At 46.5% G+C, this 27,567-nt stretch overlaps 1 protein-coding gene across 3 annotated transcripts in view; it reads right to left on the bottom strand.

The window, feature by feature from the left end:
* The window catches only part of C1D (C1D nuclear receptor corepressor), a 42,257-nt gene extending 14,940 nt beyond the window's left edge, over window positions 1-27,317 (bottom strand). The window contains exons 1-4 of one of the 3 annotated variants that reach the window (XM_044290823.1): window positions 27,194-27,317; window positions 13,437-13,583; window positions 7,257-7,323; window positions 7,120-7,175 (exon numbers count right to left, since the gene is read on the bottom strand). In XM_044290823.1, coding sequence (XP_044146758.1) covers window positions 7,120-7,175; window positions 7,257-7,323; window positions 13,437-13,562 — 249 coding nt within the window. In that variant the 5' untranslated portion in view covers window positions 13,563-13,583; window positions 27,194-27,317. The other 2 variants (XM_044290825.1, XM_044290824.1) reach the window with 2 other exon arrangements.
* Window positions 27,318-27,567: the final 250 nt, after the last annotated feature.

The raw sequence follows: 27,567 nt of genomic DNA, 5'->3' as shown, positions 1-27,567 counted from the left end.
ATTTTACATATACCCATGCTGGGTGAGAGAAATATCTTGGCAAAAGACAACTTTTCCCATTTTTTTATACAAAGTTGGCATTTGACCAAGATATTTTTCTCACCCAGCATGGGTATATGTAAAATGACACGCCAAAACACATTCCCCAACTTCTCCTGAGTACGGCGATACCACATGTGTGACACTTTTTTGCAGCCTAGATGCGCAAAGGGGCCCAAATTCTTTTTAGGAGGGCATTTTTAGACATTTGGATCCCAGACTTCTTCTCACACTTTCGGGCCCCTAAAAAGCCAGGGCAGTATAAATACCCCACATGTGACCCCACTTTGGAAAGAAGACACCCCAAGGTATTCAATGAGGGGCATGGCGAGTTCCTAGAATTATTTTTTTTTTGCATAAGTTAGCGGATATTGATTTTTTTTTTGTTTTTTTCTCACAAAGTCTCACTTTCCGCTAACTTAGGACAAAAATTTCAATCTTTCATGGACTCAATATGCCCCTCACGGAATACCTTGGGGTGTCTTCTTTCCGAAATGGGGTCACATGTGGGGTATTTATACTGCCCTGGCTTTTTAGGGGCCCTAAAGCGTGAGAAGAAGTCTGGAATATAAATGTCTATAAATGTTTACGCATTTGGATTCCGTGAGGGGTATGGTGCGTCCATGTGAGATTTTATTTTTTGACACAAGTTAGTAGAATATGAGACTTTGTAAGAGATTTTTTACGGATCCATGGATCGGATCCACAAAACGCATGCGGACGTCTGAATGGAGCCTTACAGGGGGGTTATCAATGACAGGGGATGATCAGGGTGATCAGGGTGATCACCCCCCTGTCACTGATCACCCCTCCTGCAAGGCTCCATTCAGACATCCGCATGATTTTTTACGGATCCATGGATACATGGATCGGATCCACAAAACGCATGCGGACGTCTGAATGGAGCCTTACAGGGGGGTTATCAATGACAGGGGATGATCAGGGTGATCACCCCCCTGTCAATGATCACCCCTCCTGTAAGGCTCCATTCAGACATCCGCATGCGTTTTTTGGATCCGATCCATGTATCCATGGATCCGTAAAAATCATGCGGACGTCTGAATGGAGCCTTACACAGGGGGGTGATCAATGACAGGGGGGTGATCAATGACAGGGGGTGATCAGGGAGTGTATATGGGTGATCACCCGCCTGTCATTGATCACCCCCCTGTAAGGCTCCATTCAGACGTCCGCATGATTTTTACGAATCCATGGATACATGGATCGGATCCACAAAACACATGCGGACGTCTGAATGGAGCCTTACAGGGGGGTTATCAATGACAGGGGGGTGATCAGGGAGTGTATATGGGTGATCACCCGCCTGTCATTGATCACCCCCTGTAAGGCTCCATTCAGACGTCCGCATGTGTTTTGCGGATCCGATCCATGTATCCATGGATCCGTAAAAATCATGCGGACGTCTGAATGGAGCCTTACAGGGGGGTGATCAATGACAGGGCGGTGATCAATGACAGGGGGGTGATCAGGGGTTTATAAGGGGTTAATAAGTGACGGGGGGGGGGGGTGTAGTGTAGTGTTTGGTGCGACTGTACTGACCTACCTGAGTCCTCTGGTGGTCGATCCTAACAAAAGGGACCACCAGAGGACCAGGTAGGAGGTATATTAGACGCTGTTATGAAAACAGCGTCTAATATACCTGTTAGGGGTTAAAAAATTCGGATCTCCAGCCTGCCAGCGAGCGATCGCCGCTGGCAGGCTGGAGATCCACTCGCTTACCTTCCGTTCCTGTGAGCGCGCGCGCGTTCACAGGAAATCTCGCGTCTCGCGAGAAGACGCGTATATGCGTCCAGGAGGAATAAAGCAACCACCTCCCGGACGCATATATGCGTACAGCGGTCGGGAGGTGGTTAAGGCTAACGCTATCCTCTAACACAGAGATTTAAGGGGCTCTACAGGAGAAGGCTTGGATTTCTCCTATTCTTCTGGCTGATGTTATTGTTAGTAAAAAGGTGTTTTTTTTAGTTAAGAGTTCAAGTGAATTTCAACCAGAGGTTCAAAAGGTGCGTCCATTAAAACCTCCAACACCAGGCTTAGGTCCCAGGGCGAAACAATGGAATGTACAAACGGGCATCGTCTCGATGCGCCTCTTATAAACTGCTTTATCAATGGAAAGTCTGTCAGTCTTACCTCTAAAAAGTTGCTTAATGCCGATACCTGTACCTTAAGGGTACTGGGTTTGAGCCCCTTATTGAGGCCTGCTTGTAGAAAGTCCAATATGTGCGGAATATTGGGCTTTTGGCTGTGGTACAATTTGTCTCCTGCGAAATGTTCTTGTATAGATCCTGGAAGTTGTTTATTTCTTACTGAACAAAAGAGTGGAGATCACGGCCTCAGACAGACCCCTTTGCTTTAATTGAGCTTGCTCACTCTCCAGGCGGTTAGGTGCAATCTTGCCACATCTGGATGGAACACCAGACCCTGCTGTAGTAGGCCTGGATGTGCTGGGAGAGGCCAGTATTGTCCCGCTGCACGATTGAACAGGAGGGGAAACCAGGACCCTTTCGGCCAGAAAGGCGCAATTAGAATTAATTGTGCTTTTTCCTCCAATCTCCTTTATCAACACTCTTGGAATTAGATTGAAAGGTGGAAAGGCGTAAAGGAGATCTTTTGGCCATGGGCTTGACAAGGCATCCACCATTAGTGGCTGGTCTTGGCTGGAGAGGGAACCAAATAGCTCAAGCTGTCTGTTTTTTTGACTTGCAAAAAGATCCACCTTCGGAATCCCCCATTTCTTTGAACATATCGGGGTCTAGAGAACACTCTCCTGCTCTTAAATTCTCTCTGCTGAGATAATCTGCTACTATGTTCTCTTCGCCCTGTATGGACGGCTACTAATGATTTTAAATTTGTTTTTGCCCAACAGAAAATCTTCCCTGCCAGATCCATCCCGGAGCTACCTTCATGGAAGGACTTATGCCAAAGTACAGGATAGAGGTTGGTTCCAAGGTACCCGTCCACTGCACGGCCCTCCCAGGATGGTGTAATCAATAGGCCGTGCAACATCCTTTCAACCCCTGGCGCGGCAGAAGCGGCTTCCACGCGATCCTGAGGACAGGAAACAACAAACTGAAGCATTTTAAACTTGAGCTTCTTGTTTCCTGTCCTGGGGAGGCAGGGACATCCTCCTGGAGTGCCGTTGTAGAGGCACAGGGAAAAAATGGCTTTTAAAAATGGCAAAATGGTCAATTTTTCACCAATGCCTTTCTGAAGAACGTTAATTAAAACTGTTTGACAAAATAGAACAAGTCCTAGTTTTTAACATCCAGTATTTACGGTATATTAGAATAATAGACGTGTGAATACACTAATAGACTTCAACTGTTTTAAAAATGGCCTTGAGACAGTTTTTAAAAACTAAAATCACCCGGCCATTTTTCACTTTGTTAATAAGGCATAAGGATCACCACACGCTGACGTGTTTTATATATTTTAGCATTCAATTTGTATTAAATTATTTTTAGTGAAATAAACTAAAAAGCACCAACCAGCCATTGTTATTCCCTTTTAATCACTGGCCTACAATAAGTGTATAAATATACAGTACATGTGACGGTAAAAGGGATACTAAATATGTTTTTTTTTTTATACCAAATATACCTTTTTTTTTATACCAAATATGTTTTTTTATAAAAAAAAAAATATATATGTTGCAAGTGAAAGGTGCAATTACACTGCACTACCACTAAAAGGGAGGCAGCATGCAAGTCAACTCTGAAGAGGACACACGAGCGCCTCAGTCTCTTCAATCAGCTGATCGGAGGAGGTGCAGGGATTTGGATTTCGCTAATTTGATTTTGATTACCTATCCTGAGGATTGGTCATCAATCCGCTGACATTTCATAATCTCTATTTATTTATTTATTTATTTAATTACTAGCTGATGACCTGGCGTTGCTTAGGCATTTATTTATTGCAATTTTATATTATACATGAATAGGAATCAAATGAAGATATAGTGGTAAATGAAAGAAATAATTTTTATAGGTTTTAAATAGTATAAGTACAATATACAAATTGTAATGTAACATTTTTGACAAAATGAATATAATCTTACTTTAACACAAACAACATTTTTAGTTTCACCTCCAGGAGCTAGAATAAATACTGTATTTTTTGCCCTATAAGATGCACCTGCCCATAAGACGCATTTAGGTTTTTGAGGAGGAAAATAATAAGAAAAAATTAACCAAAAGGTGTGCTTTTGGTGGGTTTTGAGCAAATGGTGGTTTGTGCTGTTATGGGGGGGGGGGGGGGTGGATCTGTGAAAGGCACTGTTATGGGGGGGGGGGCGATCTGTGAAAGGCACTGTTATGGGGGGGGCATCTGTGAAAGGCACTGTTATGGGGGGGGCATCTGTGAAAGGCACTGTTATGGGGGGGCATCTGTGAAAGGCACTGTTATTGGGGGGGCATCTGTGAAAGGCACTGTTATGGGGGGGGGCATCTGTGGATGGCACTGCTATGGGGGGGGGCATCTGTGGATGGCACTGCTATGGGGGGGGGCATCTGTGGATGGCACTGCTATGGGGGGGGCATCTGTGGATGGCACTGCTATGGGGGGGGCATCTGTGGATGGCACTGCTATGGGGTGGGGGATCTGTGGATGGCATTGTTATGGGGGGGGGGGGAATCTGTGGATGACAATGCTATGTGTCATCCACAGATCCCCCTCATAACAGTGTCCCCCAATACACCGGCCCTCCGCTCACCGCAGTATTTCTAGACATTAATCCTTAGCCTGTTAATAAGTTTAACTAAAGCTGCGCTCTCCCCTGTTCCCCTGCATCAGTACAGCACTTACTAACAAGCTTCCATAGCAGGCAGAGTGGACGGCAGCAGTAACGTCACTCACTGACGTCGCGCCTGCTTCATTCATAAAGTGGGAGGAGCAGGGTCGGGCTGTTGAATATTAACTTCTCCCTCTTGGTCATCCTGAAGGGGGGGTGAGATCAGGGCACAGAAAGACAGCAGCGTGGCCCCGATCTCCTCAATACTCACTGATGGGATCAGAGCCGTTCACTGAGATGTCGAACTACAACTGCTAGCATTATGTCACACATGCTGGGAGTTGTAGTTTCACCAACTTAAATGTTAAACAATTAACCTGTTAAGGAAAGCCTTTCTCACCGGCTCTCTTGTGCCGTTGTTATAACGCAGCCAGTGAAGTGTGAACAGCTCCTCCTGTCAGGCCGCTGGCGGGTTACTGCTTTACTGGTCTGTGTCACCAGCCTGCACACAAAGTACGCAATCCCCTGTAATTCTGTAACTTGAGCTCGCCTCTGATTAGTCGGTAGAGTTGTCGGGCCTTCTATTCTCAACCCTGGCTGTGATTGGCTATGACTCCCTTCCAAATAGACTTCTCTTCCCAGACCTGGCACCTGTGATCAGTTATTATAGAAACCTGGTGTAGGGCCTGCGAGCTTCTATTGGCTGATAAGGGACATGTGACCGTGGGTATGGCAGTTAGGATTTAAAAGGAACCTGTCATCAGCTGTATGCTGACCTTACTGAGGGCAGCATAAAATAGTGACAGAAATGCTGATTTCAGCGGTGAGGTAAAAGTAAGTGGTTGCTGAGAACCAGCATCATAATCATTGCAGTCCAGGCCTTGAAAAGAGTCAAATCTACCTGAGAAGAGTCATGGATATTCATAATCTCCTGCTCTCCCCGACCATCTGCTGATGATTGGCAGTTCTCTCCTAGAGAGAAAGGGAGAAAACTAGGTAGAAGACTGTCAGTCATCAGCAGGTGGGCAGGGAGAGCACAGATTTATGAATAACCAGGACTCTTCCCAGGTGGTCCGTGACTTTTTCCAGGCCTGGTCTGCAATGATTGCGATGTTGGTTCTCGGCAACCACTTACTTTTAACATTCAAATGACAGACCGCCGAAATCAACTCACCTGTCTCTACTTTATGCTGCCATTAGTATGGGCAGCATAAAGTTGATGACAGTTTCCCTTTAAAGGGCTTCTGTCACCCCACTAAAGTCTTTTTTTTTTTTTGGGCTAGTTACACCGAAAGAGAAGACGTCATCAGCGCAGGCGCACTGAGGGAGTTCTGAGGAGACGAGCCTCCTCATCTCAGAGCGCCTGCGCCAAATGAACAGAGGTGCGCGATTTTTAAAATGCTGACAGGGCCGGCCAGAGGAGGAGATCGCGGCTGGCCCTGTCAATCAACACGACGAGGGGGCGGTTTTTTGCGGCGGCTACCAGCAAGTAGACGCCCTACTTGCTGGTAGAGACCTGATTTAAATATTATAAAACTTCGTTTTTATAAGAAACGGCTGAATGAAAGTAAGTAACACCATTATATTCTCATATATCGCACTATAAGGAATGTAACTAGCCCAAAAAAAAAAATATATGACTTTAGTGGGGTGACAGGAAGCCCTTTAAGTGAAAGGCAGCAGGTCATTTTTTGGGAGTATCTTGGGAACGATACGTCCTAGAGAGCCGAGACCCAACAAGAAATGCCGGAAAGCAGCCGCATCAACGCCAGATCTCATTATATTCATAAAGGGTTAACTTCTGCCTAGCTGTGGAAATCGTACTTTCACTTTGTGCTGGTCATCTAATAACCATCATCTCTAAATTACTAACAGCTCAAAAACACTTCTTTAAGCCACATTCTCATCAGTAATATAATAAGAGCTATAATGAGTATTTAGGAGGTCAGAGATCAGCGATAAGGAGCCATCTAGCTGAGCTGTCCAGTAAAAACTCAAAGCCTGCTACTGGAGAATCTCAATGCTATACAGAGAAAGGGGTTCAACATTTTTTTAATAATCAATTGAAAAAATTTTTTTTGCTCAAATGCAATAAGAAAAAAAAAAAAAAAAAAAAGGGTCCCCAAAGGTGTCAATAGCCTAGTTCAAGGATGTCTCCATAGTGATGCCAGCCACGGTGATAAGACTTGAGCATAGCACCCAGAGAGTTAATGCTGAGAGAAGGCCCTGGCGCCACTACCTTTCTTAAACAGCTGATCAGCGGGGGTTCCGGGTAGGTCATCAGTATAAACATTTTGGAAAAACCCTTTAACTTAAATGGCTTTTCTTACCAGCTCTCCTTTGACTGCATGCTCCTTAGGATTAACCCCTTGAGTCGTCAGGTATACTAAATAAAAAGAAATAAAGAATGTAAGCACCTTCACTCTCCATCCTTTCCTTTATCAGCACCACTGAGAGCAGTACTTACTCCAGAAGAGAGAATTTAAGGTGTATGCAGATGCCAAATCTAACTTTGCTTGTTCCAGTGGGTCTATCTGCAAAAGAGAAACAATGACGTAATGCATGAACTGCAGACCTTCTCCATATCCCACAGTAAAAGGGCTATTAAAAAGGCGCTTTGCTGGCTTTGCCAGGGAGCTTATGAAACGCGTCAATAGAATAACACTAAGCATTTATTTATAAGTGCTGCGATGGCCTGCGCCTCCGCTGGACGGTTTCCTAAGACCCAGGTTGTTCCTATGACATCCCACAGGCCTGATGTGGTTGAGCACTATATGTCAGCACTGGAAAGACAGGAAATGAGTTGACCATAAACACCAGAGCTGGAACACATAGTCCACTGAAGAGCGTGTGCGAGCCAAGGAGATTTTATTGGCCCTCGGGGTGAATAAAAGTCTGTTGGCAGAGCGCGCCTCCATGACATGTGGTGGAGGATTCCAGGGGAAGAAGTGTGCAGGGAGGCGGTCATAGATCTGCAGCACAGCCACTTAAAGGAGTTATCCCATGACTAATGCAAAAAATGAAAATCAGACATCATATAGTGCATGACAATCTCTTTCTAACAAAGCCAGAACCAGCCCTGTACCTCACATGGATCACAAGATCTCCCCATTCATTGCTCTGCTAGATTTATATCAAGCTGACAGCTCAAGGGGAGTGTCTTTTCTGTTGCAGCTCAGGAGGCGTGTCCATGCTCTGCCTATCACAGCTCAGGAGGCGTGTCCATGCTCTGCCTATCACAGCTCAGGAGGCTAAATATTTCACATTAAAATTGTGAAATCACTAGGGAACTTTGCAAGTTCATACAACCAGTGCAGTTGAAAGGTTTACTTTAAAGGGGTTGTCCCAGGAAAAATATTTTGTATAGTCATTCAATAAAATGTATGTGTATAGAGCCACTTGCTGTTTTATTAGTTTTCTTATTTCTCTATCCACCTCAATGACGCGGGCGCACATGTTCAGCTCCATTCTTAAACTGCCTCCTAAGCTGTCATGGGGAGAGAGATGCAGCAGAAAGGACACCCCCCCCCCCCCTCCCACCAGAGCTGTTGCAAAAAGAACACACCCCCTAAGCAAATAAAGCCACCAGTAAGAGAACTACCAGCCTACTTACATCACATAATTAAGCACAAATTGTTGTGCGAGTGCCTCTTTGTTATAACTGGAATACCCCTTTAATAGGCCTTTTAGACCTGATGAAGCTTGTGTACTTACTTAGAAAATGTTTAGAATAGCTGTCTAATCCTTTTTGAAATGAATAGTAAAATGAGCAGTGTTTTAATTTATCAGTCCAGTTTTTTTTGGGGGGGGGGGGGGGGGGGCGGGGAATAAATTATTAATCAATCAATTTATATTTCTGCTTATAGAAGCAGGTTGAAACCAAAACAGCTATTCTGGTACTGTGTTTTTACTATTTATTTATTTAATAGTTTATAATTTTTTTATCTTGTTGACCCTGCGGGAAAACTAACATGTTAATTTTATAGCACAGGCGAATAATGCAGCAGTACAATTTTTTTTTTTTATTAATATTCTTTTTTCCACAAAGAAAAAAATCCTTGTGTAAGGCCTCATGCACACGACCGTTGTGTGCATCCGTGGCCGTTGTGCCGTTTTCCGTTTTTTTTTCGCGGACCCATTGACTTTCAATGGGTCCGTGGAAAAATCGGAAAATGCACCGTTTTGCAGCCGAGACCGTGATCCGTGTTTCCTGTCCGTCAAAAAAATATGACCTGTCCTATTTTTTTGACGGACAACGGTTCACGGACCCATTCAAGTCAATGGGTCCGTGAAAGAACACGGATGCACACAAGATTGGCATCCGTGTCCGTGATCCGTGGCCGTAGGTTACTTTCATACAGACGGATCCGAAGATCCTTCTGCATAAAAGCTTTTTTCAGAGGTGAGTTTTCACTTCGTGAAAACTCAGATCCGACAGTATATTCTAACACAGAGGCGTTCCCATGGTGATGGGGACGCTTCAGGTTAGAATATACTGAAAAACTGTGTACATGACTGCCCCCTGCTGCCTGGCAGGTGCTGCCCCCCCCCCCCCCCCCGTTTTTAACTCATTGGTGGCCAGTGCGGCCGCCCCCCCCTCCCTCCCCTGTAGTTAACTCATTGGTGTCCAGTGGGCCCCTCCCCTGTAGTTAACTCATTGGTGTCCAGTGGGCCCCTCCCCTGTAGTTAACTCATTGGTGTCCAGTGGACCCCCCCTCCCTCCCCTGTAGTTAACTCATTGGTGGCCAGTGGGCCCTCTCCCCTCCCTCCCCCTCCTAATTAAAATCGCCCCCCCCTATCATTGGTGGCAGTGGAGAGTACCGATCGGAGTCCCAGTGTAATCGCCGGGGCTCCGATCGGTAACCATGGCAACCGGGACGCTACTGCAGTCCCGGTTGCCATGGTTGCTTAGCAATTTGTAGAAGCTTCATACTCACCTGGGAGCTGCGATGTCTGTGTCCGGCCAGGAGAGGCTCCTACTGGTAAGTGACAGGTCTGTGCTATAGGCAATGCGCCGCACAGACCTTTCACTTACCAGTAGGAGGAGCTCCCGGCCGGTCACAGACATCGCAGCAGCAAGCAGGTAAGTATGAAGCTTCTACATTTGCGGCCAAGAATAGGGCATGTTCTATCCTTTGCAGAACGGACACACAGATGATCCTTGTGCTTTCTGCATCCGTAGGTCCATTCTGCTAAAGATGGAACGTGCCCTATTCTTGGCCGCAAATGTGGACCACGGACGTCGATGGGTCCACAAAACATGCGGACGTCATACAGACGGTATCTGTATTTTGCGGACTGCAAAATATATATACGGTAGTGTGAATGTACTTTAAGGGCGAGTCCGCACATACGTTTTTGCACTTTTGCATTTTTAGTCGTGTTTTTTGCATCTCATTTTTTTCAGTGCATTTTCTACTGTATAAACACCAGCTCCAAATGTTAGCTGAGGATCTATGGAAACTATGAAACTCAGAACACACAAGCATTTTTTTGCTATTGCCGTTTTATTTAGTTAGTTTTTTTTTATTTAGGTGGTGTTTTATGTCTTACTGGCTGCTTTTCAAAAAAGCAACATGCTGTAGCTCTTTGCAGGTTTTTTCCAGGTGTTTTTACATCACCTTATCTATAGGGGAAAACGTTAGTGAGCAAATACTCTTTGCAAAAAAGGCCACATAAAAACAGGTGGCCAAAAAAAAAATTCTAATTTGAGTGTATAGGGACCCCAAGGGCCCTTTTTAACATTTCTTCTGGTTAGTCTCCCTTAAGAAACTGCACTTCTGATTGCGTTGTACTGAATGAATATTTTACATATCAAATTCTGTTCAGAGATATTTGGCAAAAGGCCACTCAGTACATTCAGCGCGGAGCGTTACTGACACCATCAGGCGTACCCAACAATCAAAGGTTCAAAGAAAATCCTGCTTATTGCTTACAGAGAATGCCTGTAGCCCAACACAGCGGCAATTCTGATAGCGATCGGCACATTTCTCATAGGAAAAAAAGCAAAGATCAGAGGAATATTATAATGCATTAGGAGTTCGCAGGACCGGTAAATATTCTACCATCATATTGGAATTTACTGTCAGCCTCAAAGATGTTAGACTGTTAGCAGAATAATCGGCTGAGCTCAGCGTAAAGGGGTTATCCAGTAATGGACGCTGTTTTACATTTACAATGGCCCAGGATACGCCAAAGATATGGAGAGGTCGGCGCCTCTTCACAATTTTGGTGGATCCACCGACAGCGACAGGAGTTATTAAGACCGGCGTCTAAAACGCTGGTCTTAATAAATGACCCCCAATAAACCTACAAATGAATGACAGAAGTATACAGGACATAAACTTGCCAAACGGTCAGTCTGCATGTTCCAAAACAAACACGCCCGTAGAACTCCTGCAGAGAAAATAGGGGTTAACTTTCTGCTGATCTGTTCCACTGGCTGGGGACACTAAGGCACTAGGGCTTATAGGGAACCTCGTCACCGTGAAAATGCAAAATAATCCGCAGGCAGTACGTTATAGAGCAGGAGGAGCTGAGCAGATGAAATGAAGAAATAAATGTTGAGATATTGTGTATTTTCTATGCTTTTTGCTCCATTACAGCAGAACTACTTGGTGATGTATGCTGAGCTATGTGAGAGGAGGTTATAACAGAGAAAGAAAAGCTGAGCTACGTGGTTTAGAGGTTTATATAATTTAAAGCAAGATTCTTGAAGGAAGAAACAGAGGAAATCCCAACAGGACTCCTAGGAAAAACAGTGAGAGTCCTGAGTATCCCCCTTTTGGATAGAATATGTATAAATACCTACATAGTTTTGTTATATATCTTGTTAAAGAGAAATTCCTCTTTCTTTTATAAATCTCATCTACACGCTGTGGAAATTTTGATTGAGGAAACTGACCTGCTCTGCAGATTTTAAAAGCCAAAGCAAGTCAATTTCCTTTGCTGATTTCACCGTTTTCAGTGAACAGGGGGTTAAATCTGCCATGAACCCATAGCAAAATCTGTGAGTAATGGTCCTTTTACATGGACCAATTAGCTGTCACATTATTGGGGAAGAGCATTTGTATAAACACTCGTTCCTGATAATCTGACAGAGTAAAAGGTGTCGGTAATCACCCATGTCGTTCTACTGGCACAGAAAATCATTGTTCTTACAAACAGCGATCTGCTGCGCTGAAGCCAGAGGTCGCAGTAATGCCTGTACAAGCGTCATAGATGCCATTTTACTCCCATTTGTACACATTGTCTTTTTCTAATCCAGAGCACTGTATCAGCAGCCCGCCAGGTTCGGCTCAAAGGAAGCCCCCCCCCCCCCACCCTCAAGAAGCTTTGCCCCTCACCAGGAGCAGCTCCAGACTGAACAGCACCTGTGCTGACATCGGTCATGTGATCAGCCATGTGTGGGAGGAACTGTGTGTAATGGGCACCTAGCAGTGCTGCGTATGTAATGGGCACCTAGCAGCGCTCTGTACGTAATGGGCAAGTAGCCGTGTGTGTAATGGGCATGTAGCAAAGCTGTGTACTTAATGGGCACGTAGCTGTGTATGTAATGTGTATATAGTAAAGCTTTGTAATGATCATGTATTAGAGCTGTGTGTGTAATGGGCATGTAGTAGAGCTACATATTGAGCTTTGTTATTGGGTAAGGAGGCTGCCAATTTGTCAATTTGGATGGGCTGCCAGGCCATTCACTGCGCCACGCTGAGACCAGTGTAGGGGATGCCTGTGCCGTGGCGCCGCCATCTTCACCAATACTGCCAGTGGAGTGGCCGCTTGAGGTGGTAAGTAACCTCTTGTAAGAGGTGCTTTTGGCAATGCGGGCACTAGTAGATCTATAAGCCCCGGGGTGGGGTGCCTGGGCCCAGGTGAATGTGGAGCCAAAGAATTCCAGAATAGTCTTGGGAGCACAGTTTATGGCTTTGTTATGAGGGCACTACATACGAAATCATCACGTCTGACTCTGTAATGGGCACTGTGTATGGCAGTGTTATGGCGGCAGTGACCTTATGTTTAGTGTACGATGTTCAATACATTTTTAATTGTCTACATTTGCTATTTGCACATGGGAGACATTATAGAGGAGACTAGTAATGGTTTCCCTGCATAGATGGAAAACTTATAACGTTATGTAGGCCTATGTATTATATGAATTACCACAAAAAAATACTCCTCAAAAAGGAGTATTTTTACTCTTCTGAAAAAAGATGCAGTGCGACCTCTGGCTGGAACAATGATTTTCTATGGGGACAATCGATCCTAGAATCGTTCACTTGTCCCCAAACAGCAAAGATTATTGCTGAATGTAAATGCAGCAGTGATCGGGAGCCTCTGCTTCGTCTGTCAGATATTAGTCCCGTGTAGAAGGGCACGTAGATTTTGCAGAGGATATGTGATGAAATTCAGAGGCGACTTTGTGTGGACCTACACTTCGAGATGAAAGCTGCAGAGAGAAAAGGGACATGTGGGAGGCAGAGCGGAGGACAGGAGCAGTGGGGAACAGGTAAGTATAAATCTCCTGTTTATGGCGGCTGGCCGGGGGCACTTGCAAAAAAATAATTACTCCTGGAGAAGCCTTTTAAACTGTAAATGAGCAAACCCCATTTTCTTCAAATTACTAGTTCTCATAATATTCAGGACTTACTTTCTGGAGAAGCTCCGACCTGGATACTGATATCATTTTGTTCAACATGTCATCAACAGTGGAAACAGAGTCATTGAAGGCCACCAGATACTCATGGATTTCCATGGGATAGTCCTCCGTCGTCATGTCTGCGTTACCTGTGTTATCCTGAGTGAATGAGAGAGCAAGTGGGTTAATTGAAAAAACAAAACAAAAAATAAAGCAATGCCACGTTAGCGCAATGGAGTGACAATCTGTGCATCCTCCGTGCTCTTCATCCACCTGAGATGACCACCGGAAATTGCATTGAAAAGTGGTCTTCTGGAGGGGGGGGGGGGGGGGGGGGGAGCCTTCTTAAAGAAGATTATCAGCATGCATCATACATGGTGGAAATAAAGATTGGTCTTGATAAGGGGCTGGTCTTTTGGAGTGGTCTTGTTCTATGTATCCATATACATTTTTTTCCCATGTAGAGTCAATGTGTTAAAGGGGCTGTCCATGAAAACTACTCTATAGTTTTCAAACCAGCACAGGGATCTGAAGACTGTTGTAATTGCATGTTATAAAAATTTTGGCATATCCAATGAGTTATTCAATAAAATGTATCTGTATAGCGCCACCTGCTGTTTGTTCGGCTCACTGAGATGGCCGCACATGCTCAGTTCCATCCTTCAACTGCCTCCTGTGCTGTGATAGGGAGAGCATGGACACACCTCCTGAGCTGTGATAGGGAGAACATGGACACGCCCCTTTAGCTGCAGCAGAAAAGACACTCCCCCTAGTAGAGCAATGAATGGGGAGATCTGTGGATCCATGTGAGGTACAGGGCTGGTTCTGGCTTTGTCATGTACTATATATCGTCTGATTTTCATGTTTTACATTAATCATGGGATAACCCCTTTAACAATTTTCTGGGATACTTCTGCACGCTGGTATCTGGTGCTTGTGAATAGAAATCTGCCAGAAAGCATTAGGACACCACAAGTATGGCCTAATAGGCATGTATGTATGTATTCTGGTGGCCAGTGATGACTCTTACAAGGCGGCTCCTCCATGTCTGATCACAGTACTGAAAAGGTTAACTGTGGGAATCAGAGTTTATCTGACCCTGGCAGGAACATGGCTTTGTATTATGATCCCAGACCCATTATTCATCTCGTAGGTCTGCAAAATCATCACAACGAAACCATTAATTGTCACGGGTCGGGAATGGGTTGAGGACAGTTCACAGCAAAGGGTTCTTTCAAAACAACCAATAAATGTTTGAGGATCCGATGGACGTTTCAAAAATAAAATAAAAAAGATCGCAGCCAAGGAAGAGTAATCTACTCTTGGCCAGGAGTTTCATTGCTGCCTAGAAACCAGGGTTTACTCCCTTATTTTGCTATAAATGTCCTGTTGATTACACCCTATGCAAATATTATGGGGAACCTGTCAACACAGATATCAGCACTGGTGCACCAAGGGGCTCTGCTCCCTGCCTGCACTGCCGCACCATCACCGCTTTGACTGACAGGCCAGTTCCTGTACAGCGCGTGCGCTGAGCTCACTCCCGCCAGACTTCAGGGCCAGGAGTGAAAAATGTTTCATTGCCTGGCCTGTAACTCAAAGCGGTGGTGGAGACAAAAAACAGAGCTTCTGGGTGCAACTGCACCACCCTTGTTGCACCTAGGGGCTATTTTACATATTATAAACCAGCTATTTTCTCCACATTGCAGCCGCCTAAGTACTTGGGACCATTCAGCTGACAAGTGCAGATCTCTCATGTCATCTGGATTAATGCTGGTATATGTGGTGACAGATTCCCTTTAAATCCATAGTGAAAATCCACATCAGAACTGCCGAGATTTCAGTGACATGTGGATGAGGTCTTCAAAACGCAGTCCACTAGTAAGACATTGAGCAGAAATGTAGATGTGGAATCTGCTGCAAAATGCAAGACAAAACCTCATTCTAAAGCGACCTGCGCATGGGAGCGTATCTACAAACAGAAAGTCTGTGCGCATTTTCATGCAGGTTTCTCTGCGTTTCCACACCAAAATCCGCAAGAGCTACTTCTGGATTTACCCTCATCCCACCTGTTGCATTGCAAAGGGTCAAATCTGCACTAAAAATCCACACAAACAATTGACATGATGTGGTTTTTCAAGATGTTCACCGCAGGCCAATTTCTGCACGGAATTGGGTACGGCTGTGTGCATGAGGCCTTAAAGGGGCTGTCTCACTTCAGCAAATGGCATTTATCATGTAGAGCAGGGATGTCAAACTCATGGCCCTCCAGCTGTTGCAAAACTACAACTCCCATCATGCCTGGGCATACTACAGCTATCAGGGAATGATGGGCGTTGTAGTTTTGCAACAGCTGGAGGGCCATGAGTTTGACATCCATGATGTAGAGGAAGTTAATACAAGGCACTTACTTATGTATTGTGATTGTCTATATTGCCTCCTTTGCTGGCTGGATTCATTTTTCCATCACATTATACACTACTCGTTTCCATAGTTACGACCACCCTGCAATCCATCAGTGGTCATGCTTGCACAATATAGGAAAAAGCACTAGCCTATGTGCGCTGCCATGGTCCCGGCCACCAGAGAGGCTGATTCTTTTCCAGCCAGCAAAGGAGACAATATGGACAATCACAATACATTAGGAGGGACTTGTATTCACTTTCTCTACATGATAAATGCAACTTACTGAAGTGAGACGACCCCTTTAAGGCATGGTCCAGCATTTTACAAGTGGTGGCCTACCCTCAGTATAGGTCACCATTGTCTGATCGTCGGAGGTCCGACAGTCTGCTGATCAGCTGAAGTGTAGTGAAGTGAATGGGAGCAGTGCTGCGGTAACCCACTCCGACCACTACACATGGGAAGGAGCTGTCCAACTTCCGGTGTGAACGCAGAACAGCAGTTTGGCGGGGGTGCGGGACCCCCAACATTCAGACATTGGTGGCCTACTTTGAGAATAGCTCAGCGTTCGTAAATTCCTGGACAACCCCTTTAAAGGGGTTATCCAAACTATAAAACATGCCCCCCTTCTATAGACAATACTTATCCAATCATCAGCACCCGCGTCGCTCCTGATCCCCATATGGCTGCCGCATCTCCCCTTCGCACGGATCAAAACATCCGGTGACTGGGAGAGCAGCCAATAGGTGGCCGCGACGGTGGCCAGCTTCCCTACCGTCAAGCGCCATGCTAGGGAGGCTCGTCCCTGTCGCGGCCTGCTATTGGCTGCTCCTGCCGGATGTTTTGATCCACGCGACAGGGAGATGCAGCGGTGGCCATATTGGGATCAGGAGCGACGTGGGTGCCAGGGAGCATGTTTTATAGTTTGGATAACCCCTGTAATCATCTCTATGTACAAGTCCGTTTGCCGATGAACATGCTAATAGTGAAAACCACTGATCCCACTTGGATACCAATGTAAAGAGGAAAATATCTTCCCAATTGTCCACTCATTTGGATTTGTCTTCGTTACCATAGAAACAGATTATCGGTAAGCACATCTTCAGGACATAATATGTCAGGGTTCTTGCCCGATCCGGGCACCTGAAGCACTACAGCGGGTGTTAGCGGTTCACTAAGACTGTTATTGAAGAGGCGTACTCACCAGGCGACGCTAAACTAACACAAACACACGAAGGAAAATGTGCTCCAAACCGGAGCGGCCAATGCCAAAATCAACAACGTTACGGCATGTTCACACCGACAGACCTCACACACATCCCTAATGCCCACGGGGCAATCCTGTTCTAAATCCTTTAAAATGATTGTTGGGCAAGGGAGGGGCCGGTAAGAAATACTGCGGAGATACGACGACAGGATGAGACTGGAACGGATTGAGAAATACCCATCACGTACACAACTAGGAAGCGCAGGCTCCTCATCTGCTGTGATAACAATGGCACACATCCACTTGGCAGATTCAAAATGTGGTTTTATGCAAATGACCCTCTGGGGCTACAAGAACGTCTCTCTCTGAAGGCCCAGGGACGTGTATGTTGCGGATTTTCGGCTGCGGCATTTTACAGTCAAAGTAAATCTCATAATAGTAATAATAGTCACGCAACATTGAATCTAATGATAGTCAATGCTGACGCAGAGCAGCACGCCGCGACAGTCACAGAAAGTGACAAAAGAGGATTTTATGTTGCAAAAAACGGATCCGCTAAAAATATGTACGACGTACGTCTGCATTCTGTATTTTGCGGAACGGAACAGCTGGCAACTAATAGAACAGCCATATCCTTGCTGAGCGTCCTTCCCTCACTGCGCCGGCGCGAGATTTACACTGCAGACACGGGCGGCGGGAGGAGAGCAGCGCTGCCCTGGCACTGTCAGTCAAGAGAAGAAGGGAGTGAAAAGAGGTGGGCAAACGGAGCCTCTAGGGGCAGGTTCAATGCCCCCCCGCTCCTAGAGGCAAATTAGCATATTATAAAAGTTAGTTTTTCTCAATAAAGTCTTCAGGCAGTGAGATGGCGCTAATATAGTTGTGTTCAGCTGACATTAGCACATCGCTACTGTCCGCCAGCTTAATACCCGTTTTTCAGGTGACAGAAACCCTTTAATTTTAACTGCTTTTTCGGTGGAATTTTGGAGCAGACAGCCTGCGCCAAAATTTCGCTAAAAGCCCAGAGGCGGCTGCGTCCCTTCTGCCTCTCATACATCTCAATGGGAGGAACGTGGACAGGTCCCTTCTTGGCGTGGCCACAGCTATAAGCCACAGCTCCATGATCCTCATCACTGCCTCCCATCGAGATGTATGGGAGGAAAAAAGGATGAGGCCGCGCCAGAAGTCAGCTGAAAAAAATCCCGTATGAACACCCCCTTGCAGATTTACGCGCAGAAAATCTGCATGAAATCCGCACCAAAAGCCCATACAAAACACACAGAAATCCGCACTATTTAAAACGTGTTTGTGTGCATCGGATGCAAATTGAAAAGGGTGATATCTGCACAAAAAAATTTACATGCTGCAGATTTCAAAATCAGCACAGTAGGTCAAGTTCTGCACTTAAGAGATTTCTCTAATATCATTCACTTCGCTAGTACTGTATTTTCTGCACAAAATCTGCGCAACAAAACCTTGTGTAATCGGCACCGTGTGCAGCCACCCTTGGGCACAAGGATTACATCCGTTTTATCCTGCGCAGGGTATTCCTGCTGAACAACCACAGAGTAGTACAGTACCAGCGAAGAGAAGAAGAGTTGCCAAATCTCATGTACACTTTTGGGGTCATTTATCAAACTGGTGTAAAGTAGAACTGGCTTAGCAACCAATCAGATCCCACCTTTCATTTTGCAAAGGAGCTGTGAAAAATGAAAGGTGGAATCTGATTGGTTGCTAAGCCAGTTCTACTTTACACCAGTTTGATAAATGACCCCATTTGTGTATACTTTCCTGCCGTGTGGAATCTGAAATCTGCATCTTGTCAGTGGTTTGTGCAACTGCCCACCTTATAGGCAGTGGTTTTCCCCATAGACTTCAAAGGGGTTGTTAACATGAAAAAAAAAATGTATAAAAACTATGCCCAAAAAAAAAAAAAAAAACACAATAAATTAAGCAGATTTATATGCGGTTTGGTGTGGATTTCATGCAGATTTTTTTTTTACCCTCAAAAACACCTAAATTGCTCAGCATTGTAGCTTTTTTTATGTGTTTTTTCAACTGGCATTTTTATTTACATGCTTTAAAAAAAAAAAAAGGGCACTAACCCAAAAAACACATCTTCAGGGCTCATACACGCGAACGTGCTTTTTTTTTTTTGCGGAACCATTCACTTCAATGGGGCCGCAAAAAAACGGAAATTACCCTGTGTGCATTCTGTGTCCGTATGGCTGTTCCGCAAAAAAATAGAACCGGTCCTATTATTGTCCGCATTAAGGACAAGGATAGGACTGTTCTATTAGGGGGCAGGCTATTCCATTCCGCAAAACACCCGACGGTCGTGTGCATGAGCCCTAAGGCCCCCTTCACACGAGCGAGTATTCCGCGCGGGTGCAATGCGTGAAGTGAACGCATTGCACCCGCACTGAATCCTGACCCATTCATTTCTATGAGGCTGTTCACATGAGCGGTGATTTTCACGCATGAAAATCGCAGCATGCTCCTCTTTGCATGTTTTTCACGCAACGCAGGCCCCATAGAAGTGAATGGGGTTGCGTGAAAATCGCAAGCATCCGCAAGCAAGTGCGGATGTGGTGCGATTTCACGCACGGTTGCTAGGAGACCCGATCATTATTATTTCCCCTCATAACATGGTTATAATGGAAAATAATAGCATTCTGAATACAGAATGCATAGTAAAAACAGCGCTGGAGGGGTTAAAAAAATAATAATTTCACTCACCTTAATCCACTTGCTCGCGCAGCCGGCATCTCCTTCTGTCTTGATCTTAGCTCTGTGTAGCAACAAGGACCTTTGGTGACGTCACAGTCATCACATGATCCATCACATGATCTTTTACCATGGTGATGGATCATGTGATGACCAGAGTGACGTTACCACAGGTCTTGTTGCTACAAAAAGCTAAGATGAAGACAGAAGGAGCAAGTGGACTAAGTTGAGTTAAATTTTTTTTTATTTTTTAACCCCTCCAGCGCTATTTTACTATGCATTCTGTATTCAGAATGCTATTATTTTCCCTTATAACCATGTTATAAGGGAAAATAATACAATCTACAGAACACCGATCCCAAGCCCGAACTTCTGTTAAGAAGTTCGGGTTTGGGTACCAAACACGCGCGATTTTTCTCAAGCAAGTGCAAAACGCATTACAATGTTTTGCACTCGCGCGGAAAAATCACGAGTGTTCCCGCAACGCACCCGCACATTTTCCCGCAACGCCTGTCTGAAAGAGGCCTAAGGGTCAAAAAACCCCACTATAAAAAATGTCATATTTCTCACACACCTCCACGTAACATCTGGAGTTGACATTTCTTGCCTAAAAGAAACAGCAAATAAAACCACCAAGAACTGGAAACCCCCAAAAAACCTTGTGTGCACCAGTGTAATTTCTTTTACTGGTTTCAGTCCAATCGACATATTTACGCGATGTTCCACATCCGCTATGTTCGGCGCTCTGAAGCGGATCCAAGCGTAAGGGTTGAATGAACCCTGTGAATAGCAGAGCGGGAAGGAGGCGCACACATGGGCGAGTGCTCGATGTGCTCCTTATCAGCTGTAGTCAGAAGCACTGAACTGGATCAGAGAAGACGGAAAACAGGAAGGATGACAGCTGAACGGGCGTAAATCATACTTATCGGATTTAGGGCGACTACGGAGTAATTGCACAACATTAATACGGGTTCATCATTACACAGAGCAGCCAGGATACAAGGACGGTCAGCTACATTATCAATTCAATCAGTAAAGCGGAGGAAAAACATTATTTACCTTTAACCCCCTCCCGACCATGCAATGGAAAGCTACGGCAGCCATTCTGCAGATCTGCTCCGCAGTTACGGCTCCGCTCGCCTCCAGACATTAATGTTTCTGCTGCATGGACCTTTGGTGGAGGGGGAAATCGCTGGGATCTAGACAAGAGGCTGTTAAAGGGGTTGTGCAGCCTGTTTGTATTGATGACCTATCCTCAGGATAGTTCATCAATATCTGATTGGCGGGGGTCCGACACCCTGGACCCCTGTCAATCAGCTGTTTGAAAAGGCGGCGGCGGCGCTCCATGCGATTGCTGCTTCCTGAACTATACATCGGTGGCATAGTGTTATTACAAGTACTCGCCCCGTTCAAATGAATGGAGGGAGTACTCGTCATTACACTGCACCGCCGAAACTTCTGAGACGATAGGCAGTGTAATAAAGAGGAAGCAGCGCTCACATGGACTGCCTTCTCTTCAAACAGTGGATAGGTCCCGGGTGTCAGACCCCTGCCGATCAGACAATGACGACCTATCCTGAGGCACAGGCTGCACAACCCCTTTATTTAGGGGGTCCTTTTCCATGGGAAGATTACTGGGAACAAACATTTGTACAAATGCTCATCCCTGATAATTGGCCCAAGCACCCCTGACGTTGATCCGCTGTTTATGTAGGCAGCACATCGTCCTCTGAGAAACAATGAATCTGTATGGGGATGAATGATCGTGGCAGTGATTATTCATCCCTATACAGAGGGGGTGGTCGCTGCATGGAAAAGCAGCTAACAAGTAGGCAATGATCGGGAACAAACGGTTCATCGCCGCTCATTGCCCTCAGTATCAGGCCATGGACATGGGCCCTACTGTCAGACCAGACACCATCACGCTGCACGGTAGCATATCAGTATCCTGGTCTGACGGTGACTCACATTCTGTAGTCTGGGGCCATCGTCAGGACCTGAACCAAATCAATAATCCCCTTGTGGAAAACCAAAGTCTGGAAAGGTCGTGCCCCATGATTTGTGCCAGATTTCTACGCTCTATGGAAGGCTGCATCACCATTAATCTGTGCCGGATACAGGTAACCACGTCAATAACCCTGAACAATGACTGGCAACCAAAACCCTACTCTACTCCTGGCAATAAAACCAGCTCAAACAGATTATGGGCACAGCGCCAGCCAAAACTACAGAGGCCTCAACTTATCAGGATGAGCACAGGAGGTCAAACACTAGGCCATCAGGTAACAGCCTGGTAGAAATCAAATGTATATGGCCTATGGCTTCATGCACTCGATTGTATTTTCTTGCCGATCGCACACAGACCCATTCATTTCTATGGGGCCACAAAGAATGCAGACAAGAGACGGATGTCATCCACGTGCTGTCCGCATCCGCGTGGCCGTTCTGCAAATCACAGAACATGTCCTATTCTTCTCCGTTTTGCAGACAAGAAGAGTAATTTCTATCATTGTGTCGGAGGAAAAGGGTAGGGCGCACACGGCCGGTTGCAGATCCGCAGTTGGCATACATATGGTCATGTGAATGTAGCTAGGGATGAGCAAAGCGAGTTTCGGACCCTAGATCCGGTCGCTTCGCTCAAAACTTCGGATTAATTCTCAACAGAGATCCGTCTCCGTACAGCATTAAAATCTATACTCCTAACTTCGGTATTTGATTTTAAAACTGAAAAAAAATAAACATTTTAAAACTTGGATCCAAACTTGGTTTTAGTTCCAAATGGTACCTCTGAACTAGGGCTGCACGATATGGGAATTTTGTGCGATTGCGATTAGGGCCCTAAAAATTGCGATAACGATATGCGATGCAATATTTTAAAGGAATTGTGCTAGAGGTCTATTTGCTTGGATTTTCCCATATGAGCCGCTGACGCGGCTGGGTATGACATAGTTGTGGGGGATCAGTGGAGGACGCCGTGTTGTGGGGGATCAGTGGAGGGCGCCGTGTTGTGGGGGATCAGTGGAGGGCGCCGTGTTGTGGGGGATCAGTGGAGGGCGCCGTGTTGTGGGGGATCAGTGGAGGGCGCCGTGTTGTGGGGGATCAGTGGAGGGCGCCGTGTTGTGGGGGATCAGTGGAGGGCGCCGTGTTGTGGGGGATCAGTGGAGGGCGCCGTGTTGTGGGGGATCAGTGGAGGGCGCCGTGTTGTGGGGGATCAGTGGAGGGCGCCGTGTTGTGGGGGATCAGTGGAGGGCGCCGTTGCGTGTAAAGTGTTTTACGTGTGTGCGTGTAACAATCTCTCTCCTAACAGGTCCGGCCTCTGTACTCACTATGAATGCAATGCACTGCAGCGAGCAGCAGCAAGCTGGCCGGCCGGCGCGGGACTGACGTCACTTAGTAACGCTCCTGCTTCCTGAAGTGGGAGGAGCGTTACTAAGTGACGTCAGTCACGCGCCGGCCGGCCACCTTGCTGCCGCTGGCTGCAGAGCATTGCATTCATAGTGAGTACAGAGGCCGGACCTGTTAGGAGAGAGATTGTTTCACCCACACACACACTAGTAAAACACTTTACACGCAAAAGGCAGTTGTGTGCGCGGGGCCCCTTTTATATATAATCGCTGCATTTTCCGGTCGGCCAAATCGCCATATCGCATTTGCCGATTATCGCGATTCGATTATTTTTTCGATTTATCGTGCAGCCCTACTCTGAACTGAAGTAGAGTTCAGATCCAAGTTTTAAAATAGTTCTTCCAGTAAAAGTCTCTCGTGACTTTGGGAATAACTGACTTCGCCTAGTCGGAGGCCGTATATTTTGATGCTGTACGCCGGAGACGGATCTCCATACAGCATTAAATCGAAGCTCGCTGCGCTCATCACTAAATGGAGCCTCAGATATTGTGGGCATTACGTCCACAGCTGGAGCATCCACTGGTCTCCTCTGAGGAGATGCTTCCCCTGTAAGGGCTGCCAAAATAAGGCCATGTTGGATTGAGGTGGGCCGTGCAACATTCACATTAAATCTCAGACTAAAGGCTACATGCACACGAACGACGTTTGTTTCCGTGTCCGTTCCGTTTTTTTTTTGCGGATAGGATGCGGACCTATTCATTTCAATGGGTCCGCAATAAACGCCGACAGCACACTGTGTGCTGTCTGCATCAGTATGTCCGTTCCGTTGCCTCGAAAAAAAAAAAAAAATAGTGCATGTCCTATTTTTTTTCTAGTTTGCGGACAATGATAGGCATTATTACAATGGATCCGCCCCCCAAAAAAAAAACGGATGCCATACGGACCGGACCGCAAAACACATACGGGTCGTGTGCATGTAGCCTAAATCTTAGACTAGACTGCATGAAAACCTGCCCTGTGAACTGGGCCTAAGGACACACAAGCGTTGTCTGCTCCTGGTGTTTTGACAACTTTCTCCATAGGGAAAAAAACACCACAAGGGAGATTTATCAAAACTGGTGTAATTGTAGAATTGGCTTAGTTGCCCATAGCAACCAATCAGATTCCAACTTTCATTGTCCAAAGGAGCTCAAAAATGAAAAGGTAGAATCTGCCCGGTTGCTATGGGCAACTAAGCCAGTTCTCCTTTAGTTGCAAGATACACTGGGGCTCATTTATCAAAGGTGGACATTTGCTATGCCGATCTCGACATCCCCTGCACCGCCGGAGAATGCACTTGATTTAGGATGAGGCACATGGAGGGAGGCAATGATTTCGGTTGACGTGTTTTTTTTTTTTCCCGTTTATTTGTATTTTATTATATTTCTTTAAGTTATTCTTGACACATGGCATGTCTCCCAAGAAGTCATTAAAAGACCTCTGGGGGACACTGACACTTTTGTGCTTTGTGTATTTTTCACTGCATCCAATGGAGCCCCAACTGTTGGCGCATTGTACACATGCAGGGTCTGCTAAATCCCTTCAGCTCTGCGATCACATGATCTCTGGATCCACATAGTGCTCACTATGCACAGAGATAAGGAGAAGGAAAAGGTGGTAATAAATCTCTTCTGTCCTCTCCTTGGGGTCCCCAAGTGTCACTGACACCCGACCTGCTCCAGCCAGACTGCAGGGGCTTTAATCCTGCGGCGTGAGGTCAGAAAGGCAGACGTTATTTCACCCCCTGCCACAGGCTCCCTGTTTTTATTTTAAGAAAACATAGGGGGTCATTTAGTAAGTCTCTTTTTTAACCAGCCGGTGACAATATTTAGTCACACGGCCCTTTTTACACACTGTTCGGCAGTTTGGGGTGGGACAGGGGGGTGTGCCAGTACTCCGGCCCCAGCAAATGTACTAACATTTACAGCTGAAAAAATAATCGTCCGTCCCACATAGGTGACCGTGCATGGCTCTGTATGGAGACTGCGGAGCTAATTATTCCATAATTTTTTTTTAATCCAGACAGATGCCGACCCAGTGGAGGCCAAAGGAATAACTTTTTGGTGTCCATTTAATGCATGAGCTTTTCACAGGCCGCTGTTACAGTCCGCCGGGTGGGCACTGGCATCGTGTGACTCACCCTGCTTCTCCTGTTCCTGCCGTCCAGACCCGCAGCCCACCAGCGCGCCCCACCCAGCTTCTGCAGGCTGCAGCCCGTGCTCCTCAGTGAAGACCTCCGACCTGTGTCTAAGGCGCATGTGCTTCCCAGCCCTTAAAGGGCCAGGCCGCACTCGCCTAGTTTCCTCTAGCCAATGGTTGGTCACCTTCCTCTTTAGGAGGGTGCCTGAGCTTTAGGTTTCTAGCTGACTAGCGACTTGTGAAAGTGCGCTGTTCCGTTTAACTATGTACCAGCCCTCTACCTTTTACCGACTTTTCCCTCTGCCACCTGTCCTAACCGTAGATTTTTTATAGTATTGACCATCTGCTTGCCTGCCCTGACCTTGGACAAGTTTTATGGATTCGCATGCACTCTGCCTGCTCTGACCTGGGCTTGTTTGCCGAGTACAACTATTGCCTGAACCTTTGGTGCTTTGCACCAGGGTCTCTGATCACCATAGTCAGCTGTCACTCACTCCAGGACTATTCCAAGAGGTAGCAGCCTGGCAACTCCCCTGCAGCGAAGTCCAGATCCCAGTATAGAGGTTAAAGGGTGAAAACCAGGGGACTGTCAGGATAATGCCCTTACGTCTAGCCCAAAGTCAAAGCGGTTGGTTGGCGCAGTGGTTTCATACCCACTGCCAGTAACATTCAAATTCCTATGTGGAACACATAGTGCAGACCTCACTGTGAACAGTCCCTAAAACACAGCTGTGTGCAGCACTTCATGCGCACGGCCATAACCATATTGAAGTCCGCAAACAACAGGCACCTTCTGTGCGCATTAAGGGTGCATTCACACGACTAAGTGTTTGCCGGTCCGCAAAACATGGATACCGGCTGTGTGCGGTAGGCATTTTGCACTATGATAGAAATGCCTATTCTGTGCGAGAAGAATAGCACACACTATCTTTTTTGTGGAGTCACAGAACAACCACACCATGTGCTGTCCGCATCTTTTGCGGCCCCATTGAAATAAATGGGTCCCCCGGACCCAGAATTACGGTGGTGTGAATGGACCCTAATAGAAATGACTCATCCGCAATATGGACCAGAATAAGACATGTTCTAAAACAGGGATCGGCAACCTTTGAAACTCCAGCTGTTGCGAGACTACAATTCCCAGCAGGCTCCATTCATTTCTGAGAGAGTCCTGAGAAGGGTAGAGGAAGTATGCATGCTGGGAGTTGTAGTTTCACAACAGCTGGAGGTTGCCCACCCCTGTTCTAGAATTTGTGGAACGGCCACAGGGATCAGCAAATAAATACAGATCTGCACGGCCCCATAGAAATGAATGGGTCAGCGTGCCGAAAGCCTGGTAGTGTGCATGAGGCCTAAGCAGGGCGCCCGTGGTTTGGGCCACACGAATCCCATGACAGGTTCCCTTTGACGTTTCTCCCTGCACATGGAGGAGGCGGTAGATCCGCTGATGGAGGAGAGCGCTGCTCTAGAGGGAAAAATGAATTCTGCCTTCACTCTTGGGGACCAGCCATTATAATGTATTGCATATCCCGTGATATGTCATTATATGATGGGGCACCCAGCCATCATATGAGGGTGGGGGTCCCCTGCTCTATCAGCCAAGAGATGGCATGGCCACAGTGCCCCCCAGCAATCACTGACTGCGCCCCCACATTAGCAAAGCTCAGGCTGGGGCTCACATTCACTACAGCAGGGCTCAGCACCCTTTGGTCCTCCAGCTGTTGGGAAACTACAACACTCAGCATGCACATTATGCTTGAACACCCATACATGAATGGCGCATGCTGGGAGTTGTAGTTTCACAACAGCTGCATGCTGGATAGTGCAGAAGTGTGAACAGACGGGGTCAGGCGGCTGCTGTGCGGTTCCAGTACCTTGGCCTCACGTCACACACTGCAGACACACACGTTACCTCACACACACGAGGGTCCGCAGGGCTTCCGGGATCTGGCAGGCGGCGCGGAGAGGGTTAAAGGAGGTCACGTGGCCGGGGCCAGGAAGGGGCGTGGCTTATTCTCAGCTGTGCGGGGCTGGGGAGTCATCTGCTGCTTCCTCTGGGCTGTGCCCTGTATGAGGGGTGGGATACTCTGCAGGCAGGGGCTATGGGTGGAAAGAATAGTCTGCAGAATGGAGGGGTGATGCTCTGTAGACGAGGACATATGTTGGGGGTGATGCTCTGCAGGTGGGGACGGGCATGTTGGGGGTGATGCTCTGCAGGTTAGGACAGGCATGTTGGGGGGTGATGCTCTGCAGAAGAGGACGGGCATGTTGGGGGTGATGCTCTGC

This window comes from Bufo gargarizans, chromosome 4 (genome assembly GCF_014858855.1).
Source record: "Bufo gargarizans isolate SCDJY-AF-19 chromosome 4, ASM1485885v1, whole genome shotgun sequence".
Taxonomy (NCBI): Eukaryota; Metazoa; Chordata; class Amphibia; order Anura; family Bufonidae; genus Bufo; species Bufo gargarizans.
The sequence above is the reverse complement of the archived record's forward strand: the minus strand, read 5'-3'. Positions and strand labels throughout refer to the sequence as shown.